General features: G+C 59.0%; 1 protein-coding gene across 1 annotated transcript; it reads left to right on the top strand.

The window, feature by feature from the left end:
* The first annotated feature begins 215 nt into the window (after positions 1-215).
* On the top strand, positions 216-12567 carry LOC127339162 (uncharacterized). Its single transcript, XM_071827110.1, has 7 exons — positions 216-1152; positions 1263-1627; positions 1709-2537; positions 2653-2758; positions 2834-3172; positions 3401-3951; positions 12271-12567. The coding sequence occupies exons 1-7, from the start codon at positions 280-282 to the stop codon at positions 12565-12567; spliced, it is 3360 nt and encodes a 1119-aa protein (XP_071683211.1). The 5' UTR covers positions 216-279.
* The last annotated feature ends 2787 nt before the right edge of the window (positions 12568-15354 follow it).

Raw genomic sequence — 15354 nt, 5'->3', positions numbered from 1 at the left:
GCGGTACCGAGGCGGCACTTGCCATTCTCTCCCTCCTCACGCTCCTGCTTCCATCGCTCCCCGCGCGCTCAAGCTCGCTGTTGCTCCGGCGAACGCCTCCCGCTGGCGAACTCCGGCAGGCGAATCTCCGCCGATCCGCCGCCGCCACTCCGTCAATCCGGCGCCACGGGGCCGCGCGTCTCGACGGAGCGTCCTCAGCCGCCGTTGTCGCCGCCGCGATCGCAAGGTTCTTCCTCGCCGTTCAGCCTCTCCTGGTCATCTTCTTCCTCGACCTCGTCAATGGCGTCCCCCAGCGGATCGTGGAGGGGCTCCTACATGCAGGAGGACGACATCGAGCGCCTAGTACGCCTCCGGCGAATTCCGCGGTCGGTCATCACGCGGGTGCCCGGCGAGGAGACGGAGCCCGAGCCGAGGAACGGCGAGCGCGTCGTCTTCGGCGCGCACCTTGATCGCGGGCTGGGTCTGCCGGCCTCGCCCTTCTTCCGGCAATTCCTCGACCACTTCGGCCTCCAGCCGCACCACCTGCCGGCCAACGCGTGCGTCCTCCTGAGCTGCTTCGTAGCGTTCATGGAGGCTTACGCCGGCTTGTGGCCCGACATCGACTTCTGGAGCCGGCTCTTCTTCTTGAAGGCGCAGACCAACGACGGCCGCCTGCGAGCCTGCGGCGCCGCCTCGATCTACACCCGGCCTGGTACGCCTTTCCCCAAGATCCCCACCGTCGACTCGGTGAAGAACTGGCAAATGTCATTCTTCTACGTGCGCAACGAGGGGGAGCTCGTCGACCGGATCAACCTGCCGGAGTTCAATCCGGCTCCTCCAGTCGGCCGGATCAACTGGAGCCACAACGCCCGCTCGACGGACCAGAACGCCGAGGTGAACCTGCTCTGGGATCTCCTGGCGACAGCCACCGCTGGCGGGCTGACTGCCGAAGATCTTCTCTGCACTATCGCCGAGCGCCGGGTGCTGCCGCTCCAGATGCGCACCCACAAGATCGGGCACATGTCCGGCCGGCTCGATCCGAACCGGACGTCCAAGGTGCCGCTCACCAAGGCCCAGGTGGCCAGCCGGGTGAACCACATCACCAAGGCGAACCTGGCGGAGGACTGGAGCTACGGGCTGGTGCCCTGCGACAGGAACCATCCACCGGCGCGGGTAAGCTTCATGTCTTTGCCATTTTCCGGCTTGCGGCTGCGGGGCCGACTTCCTTTTTCTTCTGCCGACTCCCGGCTCGTCATATGCTTATGTTTTTTCTGTCTATCTAGCTTTTTGAGCGCCAGAACGTCGAGGACGGCGACCTGGCGACGAAGAGGTGGACGCCGGATCACGTCGATCCGGCTGACCAAGCCGGCGAGCATGCCGGCGACGACGACCTGCCGCAGGCGCCTGATCTAGGCGGCCAGGGGGAGCACAATCCGCCCCCCTCACCAGAGCAGCAGGAGGAGGAGGAGGAGCCGGCGGCGTCCGGTACGGGGCCAATCCCCGCCGTGCCTCTGCGCACGAGGCCGCCAAGCACCACGGCGACTTCGGCGCCCAGGGGCACGAAGCGAACCGGCTCCACCGCCGCCTTGGAGGCGAAGGCGAAGAAACAGCGCCGGCAGCAGCCGAAGAAGGTCCCGGAGCAGGCCGGGTGAGTTCTCTTTCTTTTTCTTGTTTGATTCCTTTTCTTTCCTTGCTTCCATGCTTATTGTCTTTCTGTTTATCCGGCTAGGGTCCCTATCAAGTTCGCCCAGGGCGGCGGCTCCCGGCAAGCTCCGCGCGTCGCGTCGCCGCCGCCGCGCCAAAGGAGGGAGCCGACGCCGCAGCCTTCATCGCGCGCTCCTACGCCGCCGCCGCCTGCGGGTACTGCGCCTTCCGCTGGGGCGCCTTCTTTCGCCGTGCCGCTGGCCTCAGCGCCTGATCGCGGCACGCGGGTCGAGCCGCCGCGGCAGCCGACGCTGGACGATATGTTCCCGCGCCGCGCCCCGTTTGTGGAGCGGGCAGCCGGAGCTGGCAGGGGCATGCCATCTGTGGCAGGAGCTGGAGCTGGAGCTGGTGGGGCTGCGCCGCCTTCGACCGGAGTCGGCGGGTCCGCGCCCAACGTTGTGGTGCTGGAGAGTTCTCCGAAGGGAGCGCCTCAAGCGCCGGATGCGACGGCTCCCACCGGGCCGACTGCCTCGACCGCGCCGCCGCCAGCTTCGGAGCCGACGAGGAGGGAGCCGACCGGGAAGGAGCCGGCGAGGGGGAAGCCGGCGCGCTCAGAGGACGCCGACTCCCGGGCTCTGGTGAGGACGAGGGGCCCGCCGGGCCCATCTGAGGGCCTTCATGTGGCCAAGGGGGCCCGGCTGCTGCATGTGCCGTCTGCCTCTGACTCCAGCCTTGGCTCGGCCGGCACCATGGAGGCTGCGTGGCATTCGGCGGATTCTTGTGAGGTGTTCAGCCGGGAGGGGCAGCCTGGTACGGCGCCCATGAAGATGGCCTTCTCCGGTTTCCGAGCCGGCCTTAAGAACAAGGCCGCCGAGGCCCTTGCCCAGCTAGCAACGCTGGAGGATGCTGACAAGGTAGGTGTCTTCTTGTTTTTGTAATTTTGTTATTATCCTGGTAGCCCTCCGAGGCATGGTCCGGCTGCTTGGAGCCGGTCCGGGTTTCGTCTGGGTATCTGATTGTTTCTTTCAGGCGGTTATGGAGCGACGCACCGTCTTGTACAACAAGGTGGTGACTAGCTACCACAAGGCCAAGATCGAGCGAGCCGGCTTGGCTCGCGAGCTGGAGGCTGTCAAGGGTAAGCTCTATGCTTCTTTTGACTTGTTTTCTTTCAGTCTTGGTTGGCTGACATTTCTTTCTGGCCGCCTCGCAGTTGAAGCCGCCAAGGTTCCGCAGCTGGAGTCGGATCTCCGAGCCGCTCGTGCCCAGTGCGCCGAGAGCGAGGAGGCGGGCCGATCCGCCGCCGGCAAGCTCAAGCTGGCTGAGCAGGAGCTGACGCGGCTGCGCCTGCTGGAACAGAACCACCTTGCTGAGCTCAACTCCCTCCGGACGGCGGAGAAGGAGAAGGTGGAGGATCTGAGCCGGCGGCTAACGGAGGTGGAGAAGCAGCGGCTTGTGCTGCAGGAGGAGGTCACCGTCAAGTCCACAGAGCTGACGGCTACCGCCAAGCGCTGGACGGATGAGATTGGCGCACTAGATCGCGGCTTGGCGGGTGAGTGCATCTCTAAGTTCCTTTCCCTTTGCCGGCTTTCGGCTGTTGGCTGCCGGCTTTTGCTGGCAGCCGGCAGCAGAAACTTCTTCGTTATTTTCAACTTGGGGCTGGTGGCAGTCGGTTCTTGCCGGCTGCCGTCAGGCTTTTCCTTTTGGCTTAGGACTTCGAAAATTTGCATTTTTCAGCTTATTTCGGCTTCGATGATTTCTGACTTGCTTTGTCTTGCAGCGGCCTTCCCGGAGACGCAGGACGCGGCTCTGGCAGCCGTTGGCGTTGCGCGCGAGTCCAGGAGGCAGGAGACCGGCGAGGGCAGCTCGGAGTATTTCTCCATGGAGGATCACATGGCGTCCATGGCTGCCCGCGTCGAGCCTATCACCAAGCTCGGCTGGGAACTTCGGAAGGCGGCTGAAGAGCTGGTGCCCATGCTGTGGCCTGAAGAGGCGGCACCGCAGGATATCTCCGGCCTCATCTCCGCGATGGAGCGGGCGCCGGACCGCTTCCTCGACTGGAAGGAGTCGGCCACGCGCGCCGGTGCCGACATGGCGCTGTCCTTCGTCCTCTCCTGGTACAACGAGGTGGACCTGGGGCAGCTTGAGTTCCGGCGAGCCGGCGTGGAGGACAAGCTCCCAGCCGATCTCAAGGCCGCCCGCCTTGCTCGAGCCAGCACCATCGCCGAGTTCGTCGACAAGGCCCTCTTCGTCGCGGACCCGAACCCTCCTCCCTCCGATGGGGAGTATGTGGACGATGAGGAGGCGGAGGACGTGCCTGAGGACGACCCGGCAGCCGGCTCCACTGATGCCCCTCCGGCTTAGATTTCCTGCTTTCCAGTTGTTCTTTTGCCAAGACAAATCGTTAAATCCCCGGGATGCCGGGTGCATATGTAAGACAATGTTATTATCCTTTTATTAAGGCACGCTTTAATGTGTTTGTTAATCATCTGTGTGCCGAGTTGCTTTCTTTCGACTCGTTCGCTTTTTCCCATCCGCCCCACTCTTTGGCTGTGCCCTTGCCGGTCATACGTCCGACTTGCGATCCATCGCCGGATCAAGAGCGGGCCGCTGGGTGAGGCTGACAGTATTTCAGTCGAACGAGCTGAATTCGGCAATCCGGCACTTTTGTGAAAAGTTGCAAGTCAACTCGCTTTTACTCTTTCTCTTAGTCGTTTTTCGCGTGCCGGCTCCCTGGGCCTTACTCCCGCCAGTCGGACAGCCGGGTTGCGGTCTGTAGCTGGATCGGAAGCCGGCTGTCGGAAACCGGATCACGTTACTGAGCCGGCCGCGTGAGAGGGTTCAAGCCAATTGGCGAAACAAGGTAAAATACGCGAAGAACTTGTCGGAAACGGCGCTCTTGGCGCGAGCTTTTTCATAACTCACAAAAGGGATACAAGGGATACATACATTCCTGCTCTCATGTGTAAAATGGGCGGAGTAACCTGACATTCCAGGGACGCTTAGTCTCCTCGTCAGCCTTGTCCGGCTTGTTTTTCTTAGCCTCTTGGGCATCTATGAGATAGTAGGAATCATTGCCTACTGCCTTGCTCACGATGAAGGGACCCTCCCATGGGGATGATAGTTTATGCTGTCCGGCTGTCCTCTGGATCAGTCGGAGCACTAGGTCTCCTTCTCGGAATGCTAAGGGCTGGACCTTCCGGCTGTGATAGCGTCGGAGGCTTTGCTGGTAGATGGTAGATCTAGACTCAGCCAGCAGCCGGGCCTCTTCGACCAGGTCGACTCCATCTTCGCGAGCTTCTTTGGCTTCGGCTTCTGTGTAGAGCTTGATCCTTGGCGCGTCGTGCTCGATATCAGTCGGCAGGACGGCTTCGGCCCCGTATACGAGGAAAAATGGTGTGAAGCCGACTGAGCGATTTGTCGTTGTGCGCAGGCTCCACAGCACATTGGGCAGTTCTTCAATCCAGCAGCCGGCTGCTCGCTCGAGCGGCTCCACCAGCCGGGGCCGGATGCCGGCTAGGACTAAGCCGTTAGCCTTTTCCACCTGTCCATTGGACTCTGGGTGTGCCACAGAAGATAGGGCCATCCGGATCCCCATTTCCCCGCAATAGCGAGAGAAGATGCCTTGGGAGAAGTTGGTGCCGTTGTCGGTGATGATGGTGTGGGGGTAGCCGAATCTCACAATGATTTCCTTGAGGAATGTGACGGCTGTGGACCCGTCCAGTTTCTTGATTGGCTTGGCTTCGATCCACTTGGTGAATTTATCAATCATCACCAAGAGATGTGTCATTCCGCCTCGCGCTGTTCTGAATGGGCCCACCATATCCAAGCCCCATACGGCAAATGGCCATGTGATGGGGATGGTTTTCAAGGCGGAAGCCGGCTGGTGTCTTTGCTTTGCGAAGCGCTGACAGCCGTTGCACTTCTTCACCAAATCTTCTGCGTCTCTGAGCGCAGTCGGCCAGTAAAAGCCGTGCCGGAAGGCTTTGGCCACTATGGCTCTGGATGAGGCGTGATGTCCGCACTCTCCTTGATGGATTTCCCGTAGGAGTTCAATCCCTTCAGCCGGCTCGACGCACCGCTGGAACACCCCACTTACGCTGCGTTTGTACAGCTGGTGGTTGATGATGGTATAGGCCTTGGCCCTTCTCTCAATCTGCCTGGCCTGGACTCTATCATCAGGCAGCACACCGTTGGTGAGGTAGGAGAGGAATTCTTGTGCCCATGAAGGTACGCATCTTATCTCGAATACGCTGACCAACAGGGCCTCCTGCGTGGGAGCTTCCGGATTCGACTGCATGGTCGCCGGGTTCGGCTTGCTAGCCGGCGGGTTCGGCTTGCTAGCCCCCGAGTTTGGCGATGAAGCCCCCGGGTTGGACTGAAGAGTCCCCGGGTTCGGCATGCTAGCCGGCGGGTTCGGCTTGTTAGCCCCCGACTTGGGCGATGAAGCCCCCGGGTTCGGCTGAGCAGCCCCCGGGTCAGCCGGCACGAATATTGAATCCGAGTCCGGTGACGGTGTGATGGACGGCTTCTTGAGAACCGCCAAGGCGACACCCGGCGGGATGGCTTGCCGGGTTGAGCCAATCTTGGATAAGGTATCAGCCGCTTCGTTGTTTGCTCGTGGCACATGGTGGAATTCGCAGCCGTCGAAGAAGCCGGATAACTGCTGGACATGGAAGCGGTACGAGGCCATATTGGCGTCCTTCGCGTCCCAGTCGCCAGATGCTTGCTGTATGACCAAGTCGGAGTCGCCGAAGCAAAGTATGCGACGCACGCCAATCTCCTTGGCCAGCTTCAGCCCATGAATGAGCGCTTCATACTCCGCCACATTGTTGGATGCGGCGAAGTGGATCTGCAGGACGTAGTCCAGCCGGTCTCCCTTGGGAGAGGTGATGACGATGCCGGCTCCCAAACCGTTGCGCATCTTCGAGCCGTCGAAGTGCATCTTCCAATGTGTGGAATCCGGCACAGGCGGCAGGTACTGCATCTCAGCCCAGTCGACGAAGAAGTCCGCCAGGATCTGCGACTTGATGGCTGTGCGTGGCTCGTAGAGGATAGTGTGGGCGGCTAGCTCCAGGGCCCACTTGGCAACCCGGCCGTTGGCATCCTTGCTGCCTATGATTTCCGCCAAGGGTGCTGTGGCAACCACCCTGATGGGGTGCTCTTGGAAGTAGTGCTTGAGCTTCTTGGCCGCCATGTAGACGCCGTAGGTGACCTTCTGGTAGTGGGGGTAATTTTGCTTCGACTGGGAGAGCACTTCGCTAAGGTAATAGACTGGGCGCTGAACCAGCTGCTCCCTGTTGCCGGCTTCTCTGCGCTCCACCACCAGGACAACGCTAACCACTCGATTGGTGGCTGCGATGTACAACAACATCGGCTCCATTGAACCCGGCGTTGCAAGGATTGGCGCGGTTGAGAGCACGCGCTTCAAGTCACGGAAAGCCTCATCCGCCTGCGGTGACCAGACGAACTTGTCCGCCTTCCTCATTAGTTGATACAGGGGCAGTGCCTTCTCCCCCAGCCGGCTGACGAAGCGGCTCAAGGAGGCCAGGCAGCCAGCAAACTTCTGGACGTCCTTGAGGCACTGCGGCAGTTCCATCTTCTCTAGGGCGCTGATCTTGTCCGGGTTGGCTTCGATCCCTCGCTGAGAGACGAGGTAGCCAAGGAGCTGGCCAGACGGCACGCCGAATGTGCACTTGGCCGGGTTGAGCTTCATCCGGAATCTTCTCAGATTGGTGAAGGTTTCTCTCAGGTCATCAAGGAGGGTAGTCGTCTCCTTGGTCTTTACAACGACATCATCCACATATGCGTGAACGTTTCTGCCGATTTGATCCTGCAAGCATTTTTGCATGCACCTTTGGTAGGTGGCGCCTGCATTTTTCAAGCCGAACGGCATAGTCGTGTAGCAATAAGCCCCGTACGGGGTAATGAACGAAGTCTTTATTTGATCAGCCGGATTCAAAGGAATCTGGTGGTAGCCTGAATAGGCGTCTAAGAAAGACAACAGTTCACAGCCGGCAGTCGAGTCTATGACTTGATCTATGCGCGGCAGGGGGAAGGGATCCTTTGGGCACGCCCTGTTCAGGCTGGTGTAGTCGATACACATGCGCCAGGAGCCGTTCTTCTTCAGAACCAGGACCGGGTTTGCCAACCAGTCCGGGTGCAGCACTTCCATGATGAAGCCGGCAGCTAGGAGCCGGGCGATTTCTTCTCCGATGGCCTTCCTTCGTTCTTCGGCGAAGCGCCTGAGAGGCTGCTTCACCGGCTTGGCTTCAGGCCGGACGTGGAGGTGGTGCTCAGCCAACTCCCTCGGCACACCCGGCATGTCTCTTGGAGTCCATGCGAAGATGTCCCGATTCTCACGGAGGAAGCTGGTGAGCTCGCTTTCCTATTTCTTGTTCAAGCCGGCACCGATGGTGACGAACTTGTCCGGCTGCGCCGGGTCCAGCAGGATCTTCTTGGTGTTGTCGGCCGGCTGGAAGTGAGTCGTCCCAGCCGGGTTGCCCGCAGTCGGCATGTCTGTCTGCGCGGCTTTGGCGAGGGCGACGGCGTCGTGGATGAGCTGCTTCTCGGCGGCGATGACCAGCGTCTGGGCCATCTTGGAGCTCTGCATGGCGCAGTCCATGGAGCGGCGATAGTCGCCGGCTACGGTAATGACCCCCTTGGGGCCAGGCAGCTTCATCTTCAGGTACCCATAGTGGGGCACCGCCATGAACTTGGTCAGGGCTGGCCTGCCCAGGAGCGCGTGGTAGGGACTCACGAGGTCCACCACCTCGAACTCGATTCTCTCAGTGCGGAAGTGGTCCGGCTTCCCGAACATCACCTCCAGCGTGATCCGGCCGATCGGCTGGCAGCAATGGCCTGGCACGATGCCATGGAAGACGGTGGGGGTGGGGCGCAACTCGGCCTCCTGGATGCCCAGCTTGCGGGCGGTGTCGCGGTAGAGGATGTTGATGCTGCTGCCGCCGTCGATGAGGACGCGCGAGAAACGCACGCTGCGCCGGGTTGTGCCGATGGTGGGGTCGAGGACCATGGCGTAGCTGCCCGGCTTCGGCAGGACAGCCGGTGTGTCGCGGCGATCGAAAGTGATGGCCTGTTCTGACCAGTTTAGGTACTGGGGGACCGGCGGTATGACCGCGTTGACCTCGAGGGAACGGCGCTCTTGGCTCGTCCTGTCCTCGGGCTCGGAGGTGAAGATAATGTAGGTGGCGTCTTCGGCCAGGTACCGGCCGGCATGGTGCACTTGGTTAGCCTCGTGGTGCTCGAGGTTGACGTTCTCTGCGCCGGCTTGGCCACCCGGCCCGCCGGCTGGTGGAGGTGGGGGTGGAGGCGGTAGAGGTTCACCGCTTGTCAGCCGCTTCATGAAGTGGCAGTCGCGGGTGGTGTGGTTGGAGGGGTTCTTGCCGCTGTGGTATTTGCACGGCGAGTCGAGCATCTGCTCGAAGGTGTACTTCGGCTTCCACTGCCGGTCTTGCTTCTGGCGGCGGCTGCCGCCTGCCGCGTTGTCTGCCACGGCGGCCACGTGGGCGGAGCCGTACCGGCGGTCCGGCTGGTCGTTGTGACGCTTGCCGCCGCGGTAGTTGTCCCGCCGGCTGCCGTGCGAGGCGCCCTCGGCCGGCTTGTTGTTGTCCCGTCTTGCCGGGGCCGGTGAAACATCAGCCGGCGCCTTGCCGGCTTCCTCTGCCAGCGCGTACTTGTCTGCGATGACCATCAAGGCGGCCATCGTCTTGGGCTCGCTGCGGCGTAGCTTGTGCCACAGCATGGTGTTGGGTCGGCAGCCGCCCATGAAGAAGCTGATGGCTTGCATCTCGTGCACGCCCTCGCAAGAGTTGCGCATCTCGCACCAGCGCGTCAGGTACGCGCGATCCGTCTCGTCCGGGCCCTGCTTGCACATCTCAAGCTGTTGAGGGCGACCCGGCCGGCGATAAGTGCCGGTGAAGTTGCTGATGAAGGCGGCTTCGAAGTCCAGCCAGCCGTTTATGCTGCCGGCTGGCAGGTTGTTGAGCCACGTGCGGGCGGAGCCGAGTAGCATGAGGGGGGAGTAGCGCACGGCCCAGCGCTTGTTGCCCTTGGCGATGCCGACTGCCGTGGAGTAGTCCAGCAGCCAGTCCTCCGGCTTGGTGGTGCCGTCGTACTTGGGGGTGTCGCGCGGGAGCTGGAAGCCCTCGACCATGGGCTCGTTGAGGATCCGCGGCCCGAAGCACTTTGGGCCGGCTGGCCCCTCTTCTTCCGCGATGCGGGATTGAACCAGCCGGTCGAGGCGGTCTCGGGCGTCAGCGGGCTCGATGCGCGGGCCCAGCCGGGAGTGTGCCGGCTGGCGCGCGCCGCTTGCTTCTGGAGCCGGCCGGTGATGACGGCGGGGCCCGGAGTCTTGCTCCTGGTTCCGGCTTGGAGGGGGCCGGCTGCGGCTGTTGCCGCTCGGCTGGTGGCTTGGCCGGCCCGAGCTGTGCGTGGCCCGGGAATCATGGCGTCGGCTTGGTGCTGGGGAGGAGGACTCGGCCGTGTCCCTGGCGCCTTCCCTGTCGTTGCCTGCAGCTCCACGAGCGTGAGAAGCTCTGGGGGCATTGACATACCTGGGGTCGGCGATCTGCCTGTTGGCTGCGTTGAGCAGCTCAGTCACCCGCCTGGTCTGGCGGCGTAACTCTTCGCCCTGAAGGCGGTTCAGCTCTTCTGCGGCGGCTTCTGCCGCGCGCATGTTCTTGTCGGGGGTGTTGTAGACGGGGAGCTCCGCGGACGGAGCCGGCGAAGGAGCGCCGTCGCGGGCGATTTCAGCGCCGAGGTCGCGGCCCCTGCGGCGGATGTGGCCGGCTCGGCTTGGCTCGTCGCCGCCTGGAGTGAGGCCGTGGGCGCGGTTGTACTCGCGCTGGGTGATCTCCATCTGGCGCTTAGCAGCAGCCAGTTCTTCGGTTTGCTTGAGGAGGAGCTGGCGGTGCGCCTCCAAGTCCGCCTCGACGGCGGTGGGGTCTCCGCCAGGCGTGAGCGGGGTGCTCAGCTTTGCCCGGACTGCATCCAGCCGGGACGGCGGTGGTGGCGCTTTTGGGCCCGAGCCGGAGGCGTTGGGGTCGATGTTGCGCTCCAGGTCGGGGCCGCGCATGCGCGGGTTCTTGGTGGGGAGCTCGTCGCCAGCCATCATGACTTGCACGACGGCGGGGCTGGCGGGAGCGCTGCTGCCGGCTCGCGGAGGAGGGCTAGCGCAGCGCAGCACCTGCCGCGGGTAGCGCGGCGGTGCGACGGTGGCGACGTAGACGTCGAAGCCGCCGAAGGAGATGACGCTGCCGCTGGCTGGGAAGGGCCGGTCAGCGAAGCAGCCAGCGTTGTCGCTGACGCAGTCGAGGGAGCCGAATCTCCAGATCAAGCCTGAAGCGACTCGCTCGCCGGTGGTGGTGGTGAGGCCCGTCCGGATGAAGACACCGGCCGAGGATGCTGAAGGCCCCACGGTGGGCGCCAAATGTCGTGGTATCGTCACGGCATATGCCATAGGGTGGCTAATCGAAGTGGTTCCTGAGGGATCTCACGGCGGTATCCGGATGCGGGTATGGGCACGAGCGACACGGCGACGTACCCAGGTTCGAGGCCCTCCGATGGAGGTAAAACCTCTACTCCTGCTATGAGTGTATATGATGATCACACAGTACAATGGTGCTCCTAGAGCTGTGTCCGGCTGCTCCTGAGAGGCTAAGGAAGACTATGGTCTCTCTCACAGGGCAGCTCTGTAGGTGGGTGAAAGTAATAAAATGATCGATCGTCTGCACGAGAGGGGGTAGTGCGGCTTATATAGGCACCGGCACTTTACATATAAGACCCTATAGTTTACTGGCCGGCTGGGCCGGCTTCGGCTTCCGCTCCTTCCCGAGGCGGTGACGTCAGGAGTGGTTGAGGCATCGTGGCCTGTCCCATCCGGCTGCCACGGTCAGCGGTATGGAGGAGGTGTCCCTGTCGCCGTCAGCCGCTGTAGCCAGTACGGATCGTCGTAAGCCCTGACGGCCTGTCCGGCGCGAGGCACTATTGCTCTACAGCGCCCCGCGTATCACGGAAGATGGAGTCAGCGTGGACTTTGGGAGCCCGGGTCACCTACCCGGTTCCTTCCAGTGCAAGACTCGCCAGCCTCGAGTCGGTCTGAGGTACAAACCCCAGTCGGATATGGCTTGTAGAAGCCGGCCCAACTACAGCATTGGTGGCCGTAGCTAGGCCGACTAGGACCTAGAGCCAGCCGGCTTCCAGACCAGCCGGCCACGGCGCCAGCCGGCTGCTCCTCAGCCGGCCTTTGCCGCGAGCCGGCCAGTGGCCAGCCGGCTGCTCCGCGTCCATTGCCCTATCCGGGGTCTTCCCCCCGACATATGCTACGCTTACTATGGGTGTATGTCCATCACATCATTCACCTAATGATATGATCTTGTTATTAATAACATCCAATGTTCATGATCAGGAAACCATGATCATCTATTAATCAACAAGCTAGTTTAACAAGAGGCTTACTAGGGACTTCTTTATGTTTACAAAACACACAAGTATTAATGTTTTCGGTTAATACAATTATAGCATGGGATGTAAACATTTATCATGAACACTAAGATATAACAATAAACACTTTTATCATTGCCTCTTGGGCATATCTCCAACGATGTTGGGGGAGATTTTGTGGGGTTGCAGGTTGTACGCCTTGTGGATTTCTGTGAAGAAATCGCTTGGCGGAAGAGAGAACCCGCGCTCAACCAACGCCCTGGTCAGCACCCATTCTTCGGCTTTGGGCGCCGAGATCAGGGCACCCGGAACTGTTCGCCAGGATTCGGGTTGAAGAAAACCCTCCGCCTCGAGGTTGCGGAGCTCGTCCTCTGTGGTGGTGCAGGGCCACCATTTTCCCTTGACCTCACCTTCATGAGATCGGGCCTTCGATTTCTTGGCGGTGACCTCTTCCCCCTTCTTTTCCATCTGCTTGGACCCGGCTAGATCTTCCGGGTTGGCAGACGTTCCCTCGATGTTCTTGCCGGATCCCTTAGTAGGATCCAGCTGGACAGGGCTGAATGGCGGAGGGGCGGAGGAGATGGGTGTTGCCGCGATGGGTTCCGTCTGTGATGGAGGCGGAGTCGAGGAAGACATCTACAAGTTGCAAGAGAACTGACTTAGTCGGAACTACCGCTATACACTAATCGTCTCTACCAACGCCGGCGACGAGAAATTTTCTACGGTGGCTCGCCGAGGTTAAGAATAGGATGAACACGGTGCGGCGGCGCTAGCTTCGGCGAAGTTCCGGAAGACTCCGGCGCGGCGGAAGCTGGAGCTCGGTGGCGGCGCTCGAGTGAGAGGTGAAATGGGGGAGAATGAGGTGATTAGGTGTGTGCGGTGGGGATATTTATAGGCGCGGGATGAGATTCGTGCTCCGCATCCTGTGGTCGGAATGCAAGCGTCGTGCCGTTGGATGATCGACACGTGTCAAAAACCCTAGCGGTAAAAATGGCTAAGGATAAGTTACCGCTCAAATTACCCAAAAATGGCGCCAAGATTGGTGGAACCGTTTGAACATTTCAAGGTTCTGGGTAAGAATTTAAAACGACGAGCCGTTATCTCTGCAGGGGAGTAACCCGGAGACTCATTGTAAAAATGAGGTCGATGGATGAAGTCCCGCGGGATAAATTAAAAGGATTTTTCCAGCGTGTAAGCTGGAAAGAGAAGAATCATGAAGTTGGAGTTCTTCAAGTTTCCCCATGTTACCGAGAGGATTGTCGGAAGCAAAGATGATTCAAGCAAGGCGGAAACAAGAGGTGAATCTCGGAGAACTCTGGGGGCTACTGTTGTGGGTATACTTCATGGGTGTACCATCGACAGTGCCTAGATCCGGCAAGCCCGGGTGGCTCATAGACGGTGATGGTGGCATATAGCCCATCGGGCGGCCCAGTTGTTGTAGATCAAGATGGATGAAGTCCAGCCCAGGAACAAGGAGCCAGATCCACCGACCTACCCAGCAAGTCGGATCCGGCACAGCCCATCAGGGGTAGCCGGATCCAGTACGACGTATAAGGAAGGGCGGATTCTTGACGTGCACGGCAATGTATATTCCGTAGTTAGACAACTTGTATTCCGGCTAGGACTCTCCGTGTAAACCCTAGATCCTGGCGCCTTTATAAGCCGGATCCCGGGATCCCTAGAGGCAGAACAATAGAGACAACCACAACTCATTGTAACCACGTGAAAGCACCCATATAATTCCAGACAAGCAGTAGTAGGCCCTGTCCTCGAGCAGGTGTTCCGAAGCTGGGTAAATCGCGTACCACCGTCCCGAGGACTCTCCGCCCAACGGCCCTTACTTCTTCTCCCCCTCGTGAGGATCCCTCCTCCGAGGTACCGTCGAATAGGCAACGACAATAAGCTTGTGTTTGTTAATGCTAAACTCCTTGAGGATTTTGAGCAACTCAAAAGTGGTTGTAGGGTCATTGAGAGTGCGCTCAGCAAACTCACCGAGTCATATGAGCAACTTAAAGCTTCATATCTAAAATAGCATGCCAACTTGCCTTCTCCTATTGCTATTAATGATGATGCTTGTGCTACTAACCCTACATCTTTTGAAGCATCCATTTTGACGGAGAATGTTGAGCTAAGGACTCAACTTGAATTGCTAACTAGCAAGTATGGGATTTTGGAAGAAAGTCATGGAAAGCTCTCTAGCTCCCATGATGAACTTCTAGTGTCCCATGAGAAGCTAAAGTTAGATCATGAGGATGTCATGTCAAAGGTAACATCTTGTGAGCCTCATGTGGATACTAGCACTAATTCTCAAAATACTATATTGCCATGTGCTAGTCCTATTAATTCATCTACTCATAGTATTGCAAAATCTTGTGATGAATTATCTTCATTGCCGTGTTGCTCTAATAATGAAGTTTCTACTTCCTCTAGTATTTGTGTTGTTACTAACCATGTAGAGGAAATCAAAGAGCTCAAGGCTCAAGTCACTTCCTTGAAGAAAGACTTGAAAAAGGGTCATGAAGGGAAATGCAAACTTGACAAGATGTTGAGTGTGCAACAATCCCCCAATGACAAGAGCGGACTTGGATTTATCTCCAACAACAAGAAGTCCAAAAGCTCCAAGAACAAGAAGGGCCAAGTACAAGTCAAAAACCCGGCCAAGATTACTTGCTTCAAGTGCAAAATTGAAGGGCATCATGTTAGATCTTGCCCATTAAAGAAGAAGCCTCTTAGTGAGAAACAAGAAGGGAAGCGGCCTCAAGCTCAAGGCAATACCCAACCTCGGGTTGAAGAAAAGCCACTTCCCAAGAAGTATGAAGCTAATGCTCCCATTGTGGAGGAATCAAGTGAGAAGAAGGAGAAGAGAAGAACTTGCTACATATGCCGTGAGAAGGGCCACATCTCCTCCTTTTGCACTATTGGTACCTCATCCAACCCTATCATCATTGATGATGTTTATTCTCTTCGTAAGGATGAGGGTGGCAATGTGTTTGCCAAATATGTTGGTGCTCAAAGTGGTATCAAGTAAAGAACCATTTGGGTTGCCAAGACTATTGTGACTAACCTCTTAGGACCCAACTTGGTTGGGGACCAACAAGCTAAACCTTGATCAATAGGTGGTGGTTGGAGGGCATTGGAGACTTGGCTATACCATGAAGAAATAAGGGATCTTCATCAATTATATTGACTCAAGCCAAGTCACTTAGGTTATCTCACTTCTATCATATATCCAATGTTCCTCCTTGTGGCAACATGTGCCCAACTCATTTATAT

This window comes from Lolium perenne, chromosome 3 (assembly GCF_019359855.2).
Source record: "Lolium perenne isolate Kyuss_39 chromosome 3, Kyuss_2.0, whole genome shotgun sequence".
Lineage (NCBI taxonomy): Eukaryota > Viridiplantae > Streptophyta > Magnoliopsida > Poales > Poaceae > Lolium > Lolium perenne.
The sequence above is the reverse complement of the archived record's forward strand: the minus strand, read 5'-3'. Positions and strand labels throughout refer to the sequence as shown.